The sequence below is a fragment of the Cebus imitator genome, unplaced genomic scaffold (assembly GCF_001604975.1).
Source record: "Cebus imitator isolate Cc_AM_T3 unplaced genomic scaffold, Cebus_imitator-1.0 Scaffold12, whole genome shotgun sequence".
Classification (NCBI taxonomy): domain Eukaryota; kingdom Metazoa; phylum Chordata; class Mammalia; order Primates; family Cebidae; genus Cebus; species Cebus imitator.
Window position 1 is genome coordinate 8,825,018 of NW_016107327.1, and position 11,369 is coordinate 8,836,386.

General features: G+C 34.1%; 1 protein-coding gene across 8 annotated transcripts in view; it reads right to left on the reverse strand.

Annotated features, from left to right (window-relative positions):
* Positions 1–11,369, reverse strand: part of RBBP8 (RB binding protein 8, endonuclease) — a 131,088-nt gene that overhangs the window by 86,256 nt on the left and 33,463 nt on the right. For 7 of the 8 annotated variants that reach the window (XM_037728057.1, XM_037728053.1, XM_017498726.2 and 4 more), the window contains exons 3-4: positions 6,554–6,596; positions 296–391 (exon numbers count right to left, since the gene is read on the reverse strand). In XM_037728057.1, the coding sequence (XP_037583985.1) occupies positions 296–391; positions 6,554–6,596 (139 nt within the window). Of the gene's footprint in view, positions 1–295; positions 392–6,553; positions 6,597–11,104; positions 11,122–11,369 lie in introns of those variants that run through there. The other variant, XM_017498739.2, reaches the window with a different exon arrangement.

An 11,369-nucleotide genomic window follows, 5' to 3' on the forward strand; every position in this document is an offset into this window, starting at 1 on the left:
GTAAAACTGGAATTAAAGCATTAAATCAATTAGAACATCACTATACTACCCTTGAACTTCCACTACATCAAACACCAGAAAAAGATATCATTTAAAGGGTAAACTGACGTGATCTCACAATTAATGAAAATCTGTAAGAATAGATCCTTATTTTCATAAAGTACCCATTCAAAGGTGAGAGAAGGCTGTGGGAAAGATCACTTTCAATACCAAAACTAATTACAAATGAAAAGTCAATGTACTCCTTATTATGGAGGAAATCACTCCTTACTCAAGACCTAAGTGCCAGACTCACCGATCTTCTAAAACTTTAATGGTTTCATGGAGGACTTTCTGCTGCTCCCTCAGCTGTTGATTTTTGGTGAAGAATTCTTCTAGTCTTTGTGCATCTCTAAAGGTGAAAAAATAAATAAGCTTTTCAGAGAAAAATACTCTTAACAAGCTAAGAACTTCACCGTGTCTATGTAATGAATTTCTTGTACCAAAACAAAACAACTGAAAAGGTGAGGTTGGAATATCCTGTAAATCACAGTTCAGATTATACTAAAATTTTCTCTGCAGAGCTCTTGTATACATACCATAAAGGCATCATGCCACCATTGACTCAATCTTTGTCAAAAAAACCATCAAAATATACATTATTTCATTTTTCATATATTTAATGTAAATAATATTTCTCTGCTCACATCATCTCTTTCAATTATTAAGAACTCATACTTTCTATTTTGCTAATTTCTGTGTTGTTTAAAATGTTTACCTGGTCTTGCTTTTAAGTCAGAGCTTACAGTGAAGTGGAAAACACAAACCCTATACCCAGATGCCACATGGGTTTGAGTCTAGCTCTTCATTTATCAGCTGTGTGACCTGGTAGAATTAACCTAAACTCTCTGTACCTCACAAAGTATGCATACATTAATATCTACTGCAAAAGGTCTGAGGAATAAGTACTAATGCACGTATTGGATACGGAGCAGTGTAGCACATAGGAGGCTCTGTGTAAGTCTTTGCCATTATGACTTTATAGTGAGAAAACAAACCTGACAAAGACAACTAATATTTTCTTCTACTTAAATCTGATTACCTTCCAAAGTTGTCATATTTTACCCCATCATTATTTTTAAAAATCACATTATTATATAAAGTATGCACATACTTTCATTCTAAGAAAACCTATTAGAAATTTGATTGGGATTTTCTGTATAGTCTTGAAGCTGAAAATATGGGATCATAATGTGATTCAAACACCTTCCCCCAGTCCCTTGAAGGGTCTAAAATATCAAACCAAGTAAGAGTGGCAAATTGGTCTGTCATAAAAAGTAAATGTCAAAATGATTGTGTTGCTGGGTACAGTGGCTCATGCCTATAATCCCAGCACTTTGGGAGGCCGAGGCGGGTGGATCACGAGGTTAGGAGATCGAGACGACCCTGGCTAACAGGGTGAAACCCTGTCTTTACTAAAAATGCAAAAAATTAGCCAGGTGTGGTGGCATGCGCCTGTAATCCCAGCACTTGGGAGGCTGAGGCAGGAGAATTGCTTGAGCCAGGGAGGTGGAAGTTGCAGTGAGCCCAGATTACACCACTGCACTCTAGCCTGGGCAACAGAGCAAGACTCCATCTCAAAATAAATAAATGGGCCATGTGTGGTGGCTCACACCTATAATCCCAGCACTTTGAGAGCCAAGGCAGGCGGATTCGAGGTAAAGAGATCAAAACCATCCTGGCCAACATAGTGAAACCCCATCTCTACTAAAATATAAAAAATAGCTGGGTACAGTGGCACGTGCCTGTAGGCCCAGTTACTCAGGAGGGTGAGGCAAGAGATTGGCTTGAACCCAGGAGGTGGAGGTTGCAGTGAGCCAAGATCTTGCCACTGCACTTCAGTCTGGCACCTGGTGACAGAGCAAGACTCTGTCTCAAAAATTAATTAATTAATTAATACATTAATTTAATTAAATGATTGTTTCAAAGTGGCTAGAATATAGTGTCACTGGCAGCAAAGCAGATGAGTAAAACAACTAAGTCAAAATGTCAGGTATCAAATATAGGGGGTACTTCTGGAATTCTGTTGAACAGTTTATATTGACTGAAAAACCAATACATGTAAGAGCAACACATTCTTGCTATACAACAAATATAGTTATGGTAGCACGTAGAGACATTTGAGATCTTGAAAATAACAGACAGTAATACATTGTTGAAGCTTGTTAACTTGGCCATTTCTCATTTAACAAAAATAAATAAATAAAGTATTTCCTAATACTTGTAGAAAATGTATTTAATTTAGACGGAACACCAGGTTTTCACTGATCTATTCAGCAACTATAATCAGATAACTTGTCTAAGCCTGGGGGCATGATTAAAGTCATGTTCTAACACAGACTGTTAACTGCCAACATCTATTCAAATTTAACATTTAACTTAAATAATCTATATTATAAATACAGTAAATATTAAATTGAAGATTTACAGACATGCTGTGTCTGTAAATATACAGACACATATACACTGTCACTCTTAAGGAGTGAAAAATTAATAGCAAAGGGTTTTTTCTTAAATGATGAACAGAACTCTGTAATAGTAATGAGTTATTTGATTACCCCATATTCATATATTCCATTACTGTTCTATTTAGAATGATTCAGAACATGACAGTATTTGTTTTAAAGCCAAACTATTATGTAGATGAATAACCTAAGTTAAAGTTAAAACTAATTTCAATTACTTCATAAAATATTCAGGTCAAGAAAGTGGTAACATAATAAGCTTTTACTAATTGCAGAAATAATTTAACAAGGTCTTTAAGAAAGCAAATTGATGAATTCCAAACAATGCAAAAAGAGTCATGCAATTTCAAAAACAGGGAAGTATCTAACATATTAAAGACAGGTCTACTCTGGACCTCATTCAAAGGAAGAGTTATTACTATACCAATCACTAACTTCATTTCTAAGGCAAGCTCAATGCCGTTAGCAGCATTTTACTAAAAACTCAGTATCATTTTCCTAATTGGTGGCCTCTGTCTTTCTAAGGTAACTGACATTTTAAATATTACCTGCATAGGAAGCTGGATAAATCTTGTATTTGAAAATGTAACTGTAATAAGATAGATAACAAACCCTCCTGTCTCTTTTACATAACTATGCACCACATACAACAATTTTCTCATTACTTTGAAATGAGGGGGAAGAACTATAAGGAGAGATAGGAACTAACATGAATAAAATGGACAAAACTTTGTGTTTGAGTTATATTCTCTATAAAGAAACTTTGTGATAAGGAATCAAAAGTATGAAAACAGTCCTGCACAATTGGAAATTTTTTTTGTCTTTATAATTCTTTAAATTTCTTAATTAAAAAAATTTAAAAGAAAACAAGGGTTTATCTGAAGGTGAGTACTCTATATTCTACAATTTCTAAATTTCTCAGCACCTAAAGAGAATTTTCTTAGTAAGTGTTATAAAGCTGGCTAAATATGGCAGATGTCATCTTTATTATTTCCTCAGCAGAAAATAGTTACTGTTTTTAAGTAACGGCTGGTAATTAGGATGCTCAGATTTGCTAGCTAATAAGATAGTCAATCAGTTAGTAATTAGTTGATATACACTGGAGAAAGCAGATATAGTCAATGCACATAAGCAGCCTAAAAGAATCTGGCTGATCAAGCTCAAGGATAACTTTTCCAACAACTTCACAAGATCCAACAGTCAACAGTGCCACATGTTCCACTTTGTGAATGGTAAAAAAAAAAAAGAAGCTTTAACTGTGTGTAGAGGTACCCTTATCATTAAAACATAGGTCCGAAACAATTAACTGAAGAACAAATATTAACAGTATCCTTTTTCTAACTGCTTTTTCCAGGAATCCTTAAGGGCTGAGATACCTTTCAAATCCAGCTATTCTAACAATACGGAGATAAGACTGTATATTGTACACTGGGAAGCGGGGATTACAGTAATATAGATAAACCCAAATTCCTGATCCCACAATACAAACACCTAATTTACTCTAGGGTTGGTAAATAAAGGATCCCTTTATCCGATTACTCAGGGAATTTAGCTACTTACCTATGCTTCCAAAATGTATAACCCCAGGCTACCTGAGGTGTACAGGTACAGAGTAATTATAATATATTTTAAAAGGTTGCTGAGAGAATCAAATACCTCTGTAAACTATACAATAAAGTAAGGCATTATTATCAGCTACTGAGTAACCAGTTGTATTTGCATTCTTTAAAAAAGAATTTTGACACATTATATTTGTACATATTTAGGAGGTACATGTGAAGTTTTTGCTACATACATAGAACGTGTAATAATTAAGTCAGGGTATTTAGGGTAATCATCACCCAAGTATTTATCATTTCTATGTGTTGCACACATTTCAGGTTTCCTATTTTCAATATAAAACACATTGTTGTTAACTATAGTCACTCTATTCTTCTACCAAACATTATTCTTTCCGTCTCCTTATGAGTTTACACCCATCAACTGACTCTTCACCTCCCTCCCACCCACACACCCTTCCCAGTCTCGGGTATCTATTATTCCATCCTCTACCTCCATATGATCGACTTTTTTACTTCCCACATATGAGTAACAATATGTCTTTCTGTGCATGATTTATTTAACATCATGACCTCCAGTTTCATCCATATTGCTGCAAATGACAGGATTTTATTTATTTTTATGGCTGAGTAGTATTCTATTGTGTATATACAACACATTTGTTTTATCCAATTCATCTGCTGATGGACACTCAAGTTGATTCCGTATCTTTGCTATTGTGAATAGTGCTGCAATAAACACGTTAAGTGCATGCATCCATTTGATATATTGACTTCTTTTCCTTTGGGTAAATGCCCAGTAGTGGAACTGCTGGATCACATGATAGCTCTCTTTTTAGTCTGGCAAATTTCCATACTGTTTTCCCTAGTAGCTTTCCTAATTTACATTGCCATCAACAATGTACAAGGGTTCCCTTTACTCCATAAAGGGAGTTCAAGAATAAGACAGCAAGTCAAGATACTAAGGATGGGAGAGAAGAAAGAGAGAAATAATCTGAGTCTTTGAGTCACCTACTAACCAGTTCTAGAACGTCCCTTCTTTGGGCCTTCTATATAAAGAAGAAATTTTCCTTACTGTAGAAGTCACTTCTGATTGTTTTGATTTTTCACAGTAAGAAAATATCCTACCTAATAAGATGTACATCCTAAATTCACTACTCAAAAAAGGCTAATTTGATCTTCTGCTTAAGTTAAGAAACAGCTCAACTAGGGGAACTAAACATAGCTCTGCCACAGAAACAGAGAAAAGGAGTATTCTATGGTTAAGGAGGTTTTTAGTAACATCTTTAAGGCAGGAACATGTACAATTACAACAAGCCACTTTAAAATGTTAAGAACCTGAAATTTTCATTTGTAACAAAACTTAAAAAAAAATATGATTTTATATTCCTGATTAACTAAGTTCACTTCCAAATGTGACTTTCTAGGTGTAACAGAAAATTTATCAATTTTCATTTTCAGATTATAATGGAGAAAACAACTGTTTTTTTGTTTTGATTTTTTGAGACAGGGTCTTACTCTGCCACCCAGGCTGGAGTGCAGTAGCACAATCTCGGGTCACTGCAACCTCTGCCTCCTGGGCTCAAGCAATCCTCCCACCTCAGCCTCCAAAGTAGCTGGGACCACAGGTGCGTGCCACCATGTCTGGCTAATTTTTTGTATTAATAGAAATGGGGTTTCACCATATTTCTCAGGCTAGTCTCAAATTCCTGGGCTCAATCAATTTGCCTACTTGGGCCTCTCAAAGTGTTGAGATTGTCTGGCCACATATGGGTATGTTCTGATAGGTGTTTAGTAATCCAGCTTTCAATTACAGCCTTGGAAGCTTTTAGAATGTGAAGTAACTGAAGCCCATAGACACAGACTGTAAAGCAAATTTATTATTATTAGTTACATGATAACTGATTTTTGTTACGTGTGCTGATATTCTACTCTGCCATCTGTTTCAGATTCCTGAATGTGGAAGCTCTAGAGAATCATGAGTAAAATCTGTTCCTAAACTTAAAAAATCAGATCTGATTTAGAACTTCATAAGGAAAACAATTCAAAGACTCTTCAAGTAATTTCAAACTACCTAAAAGGAGTCTTAAAATACCCATTTCGTTTCTATTCATACGAATTTAGAAATCCCAGAATTATTCTGCTCCCTGTCTTGTAGCATGTTGAAATCCAGGTGTTAATTACAGCTGAAAAAAGAATTCTGCTGACAAATCAAAAAAAGATTACAGATCAATTGTCATGTTAATACTTCATGGGAAAAGATTACACATGTAAGTTGTAGTAAATGTAAACATATATAAGTAACTAAGGCTATACTTAAATTACAAAATTATTTTTACTTTAGAATTTGAAAAAAAAAATTGCTGTTGACTATCCAAGACCCATACTAAGTAGGGCTAATTTCTTTATAAATAAGACATTAAGGTCAAATACAACATCAGTATCAACTACTCTATAAATAACACATGAGTGTTACATACTGATACTTACAAAACTCGCTCCTTTTTCAGCTTGGTTACTTTTACGTGTAATCCTGAAAAGTAAAAAAAAAAAAAAAAAAAAGGTATTATTTCTACAACAGTTATCTAAGTTCCTTTATGAGTCAAATGCTACACTATTAAGTCGTATCAGTCTGGCTTAATATCTAAAAATGAAACAGGTCTCATTAGTTTACAGTGTATTCCCCTTACCTGTATCCTGCAGTCACAAAAGCATATCTGCAACATTATTCCTTTCAGTCTATCATATGACAGTCAAATGGAATAAAATTTTCCCCATCTAAAGTAAGTTATTTCCTTTCTAACAGCAGGGTAAGCATATAATTAGAAGTTCACTATAAATGAAGGTCTATGTTCTGACACAGCCTGTGCATTTGCTAAGAGCAATGGTGTTTATATAGGCACAAATCTTCTGGGATTAAACTAGATTGTGGCAGGAAGTCCTGGACTACTAAGAAAAATTCCTTATGGAAAAGTACTAACTAACAAAAGGCATGAATGCTTTTGTCTCAAGATATCTACTACATGAATTTTTAATTTTAATTAAATCTGACATAAAACATAAGAGAAGACCACTGTCTATGGTAGTTATTGAGAAGAAAACAGACTGACAGGCACTGAAACTGCAAGGAAGGATATGGACACCACAGGGTGACATTTATAATTTTCATAAACAGTAATTAACAAAACAAAAAAAAGTCATTGAATAGGAAAACGCATACATCATTAGCAACTAAATATAAGTTAAACCAAAACAATTACTTAGCAAAACTGCAAAAATTATAATACCCAATATTCCTTTAAAAGTATTATTTAATCAAACATTAAAACAGTAAAAATCTAAAAAAAATTTTTCTAGTCGAATATTGCTTTGCCCTCTATTTTCTCTATGCTCCCTATTTTCTGCAATGTGATTAACCTAAAGGGGAAAAAAGCCCTCAATATTTGCTCTTTCTCAATCTGTGCTTTTACTATAATTTACCCCATTATAGATCTACTCAGGAATTTGGTGGCAGTTAGTTACCAATAAATAGTTATTAATTGACTGATTCCTGATGAATGAAAGAATATTTACTATGTGCCTTTGGTAGTTCACAGATTCTATCAAGTTATAAATTTAGAAAAGTTTTTCATACAATGTGTATAGGAACATTAATATATTTATTATTTCTAAGAACATAATTTTTCTCTATCTGTTTAACTTAGTACAATCTTTTGGACAATGTAATTTAGACAAATACAAATTTTAAAAACAAACCTATACATTTCCCAACCATGGTCACATAGACACTGATGAAGTCATCTCCTCTTATTGTCCTCCATGGTAATGATTTAATGCCAGGAAATCTGGATATTGTGGAAAAATAAAGGCCCCAAAGAATTTTTTGGATGTTACATTTTTTCCCTATGTTTCAATTTCACCTTTAGGAAATGTCCAACTGATGTGACACATTTTACCTTCGAGTCTATGCCCTATAATTTGAATAAAATGTTATAAATAAGATGGTGAAAAAAATGTTATGGATAAACCTGTACTTGAATGTTCACAGCAGGCTTATTCATGATAGCCAAATATTAGAAACAACCCAAACATTCTTCAATGAGTTGTTAAAAAACCAAAACCTGTGATGCATCCATGTATTTTTTCCCTTCTCAAAAATCTGTGAAATTTTACTTGACAGATTTTTGTTTTTAGTTTTGGCTGAGTTCTAAAAATCAGTTCTGCCTTTAGAAGTGAAAAGTGCAGCCAAAGATGAAATGGATTCTTGCTGTAAACCATTTTAAGAAAAGAACAATGAGATAGAAAATCCATATAAACTTCAAAGGAAAATTCTTGGGAAACAGGGGAAGAACTACTCTTTTATCTTGTAAGCATTCAACACCTGTGAGGCATTTGTTCTGTCATGCAGATCACCCTGAAACAGGTTTACGTGTATGTGTTGTGTGTGTGTGTGTGTGTGTGTGTGTGTATGTTTGAGTATGTGTCTGTGTGTTAAATTTTAGCATTTGCTATTCACCAAGTCAATTAGGAATCTACAATTAGAACCCCTATAAAGTGTGCTTTAATCCTGCTCCACACCCATCAGAAGGAATGAGGCTATACAACAATGTAGCTCCTGTATGAACAGGTAATCTGTTCAACAAAGTATCTGGAATTGTAACACTGGCAACCTAAGACGCCTATGGAAGAAACAGTGCTCACAAGACCAAGCACTATGCTACAATTAACCCTATACCCGCTCATACATGAATTTTGGATGAAATGAAACAATAAGGGCCTGTATATTATAATACACAAAACAAATTTAAGAGTCAGAAACGAAGCAAAAATTCAATTTGTTATGCATAAACAAAAATCACTGCTATGCTAATTCTTACTTATTTTAGTTCTCTACCCAGAACAAACCATATATAGTATATGTACTGCCACTTTAAACAAGTTATTTACGGTTCTGAATTAAAAATGATAAACCTAATATTATCTTTCCTGACAAACAGTGGGGCTTTATATACAAATGAAGTAATTAAACTTCTACCAAAACTAATACTGCTAGCATTTCTATAATTGCCTAACAAATTATTTCAATTCCAAAGTCATATTTAAGGTATGCTCACTGTGCTTAAGATTTAATTATCTCACAACAGGTAAATTAACTTTTGTGGATTTTGTTGTTTACAGATGTGAACGCAAATAAAAAATAAAAGGTACGAGAGTCACTGATAATATTCTTTTTTTTTTTTTTTTTTTAAATTGTGAGACAGGATCTGTCACCCAGGCTGGAGTACAGTGCCTCAATCACGGAATACAGTAGTCTTGACTTCCCAGGCTCAAGCGATCCTCCTGCTTCAACCTCTCAAGTAGCTGTGACCACAGGCACACACCACCATGCCTGGCTAATTAAAAAATTTTTTTTTGTAGAGACAGGGTGTTGCTTTGTTGCCCACGCTGGTCTCAGACTCCTGGACTCAAGTAATCTTCCTGCCTTGGCCTCCTGAAGTGTTGGGATTACAAGCATGAGCCACTGTGCCCAGCCTTACAGCATTCTTAATGAGTGGGGCAATTCCTTTCACTGTTAATTTGTGTAGTCTTAATGTAATGTTCTATTCTTAGAATTTTTGATTCTATTTATAGAAAATAAATGGAACAATTCAAAAATGAATCAAGAAATATTCATCCTGTCCAATTAGAGCCTCCAAACTTTCCCATTTCTTCAAGGTATTCTAACTTTGCCTCACAAAACCTGCCTAATTTTCTTTGAAACTGATTACCATATTTACTAGACACAGAAAATATATTAACTAGATGTTAACAGCAGACACTGGCATAGGCAAAATACCATTTATTAAAACAGTGGTATTCTGAAAATAAATATTTTAAATTCTATTTTATTACTTGTGCTTTTAATAATAAACTTGATACTGAAAAATAGTTTTAAAGGCAATACAATTTTGTACTCAAATAAATATACTTTATTTAAGACTCTTGAAATTTAAAGAACTCTGAAGTTTCCATTAAATTCTGTGAGTTCTGAATTTAAAGCATAAAGATTGTATATTATCAATAACAATCTGTGTTTGTCACAAAAGGAACATAAGACACTGGAATGAACAATCACAAAAAGATACAATTATCTTAAAGTTAAAGGATATAAAAATTTGATCACAAATGTCTCCAGAATTTTTCAACAAAAATGGTCTGGTTTTCATATTGCTAGTCTCCAACAGAAATTAGGACAGTTTGCTTATTCTTTCCTAGTTTTAAAAGACATGCATGGCTGGGCACGGTGGCTCATGCCTGTAATCCCAGCACTTTGAGAGGCTGAGGCAGGAGGATCATGAGTTCAGGAGATCTAGACCATCCTGGCTATCATGGTGAAACCCTGTCTCTACTAAAAACACAAAAAATTAGCTGGGTGTGGTGGCAGGCACCTGTAATCCCAGCTACTCCGGAGGCTGAGACAAGAGAATCACTTGAACCTGAGACGCGGAGGTTGCAGTGAGCCGAGATCATGCCACTGCACAACAGCCTGGGTAACAGAGTGAGACTCCGTCTAAAAAACAAAACAAAAAACAAAAAACATGCATGCAGTTTATTATATTGTTGTGATCAGTGCACATTATTTTATTATGTTTTGGCAAAAGAGGCAAAAAAATTCAAAACACGTAGCAGAGCATGGGTAGATTTCTGCAGCTAAGTAAAAACTATATATTTCAAATATTACCATTCATAACATTTCTCTTTTATTTTTTACAAACATGAAGCTTTAAAAGCAATGAGTCAATTTTGATTCCTACATATACCTTAAAACCTGCAAAGTCCAGACAAGTCCATGTTTGATGTCTTTCAAACAGCTTCTTATACTGGTTTCTACAAATGGATTCTCCACCTCCTTAAAAAAATTAAGTTCCCTTAAGGCATGTCTTTGATGTTATCATACAGAGAATCTAATTTTATATGGAACTAGGTGGAACACATTGACACAGGCATGGCCCAAACCAAAATGTGTTTAAATGACATATTAACTTAAAAAATAGTACTTACTCATTTAATAACTTTACAAATCCATAAGTGATTTGAAATTGGGAAAGTGGTATGATCAGTACAATGTACCAAAGATTACCTTCTCTTACGAGCTCATATATCCAACCTAACATTCATAAAACACATGGATTTTATCATATACACCAACAATTACTGTATTCCTCTCTTTAAATTTTTCAGAGCATACAAACTAACTTTTGTGGGAATGTGATTAGAACATAACCATGAGGAGTACACACTTTTTTTTTTTTTTTTTTTTTTTTTT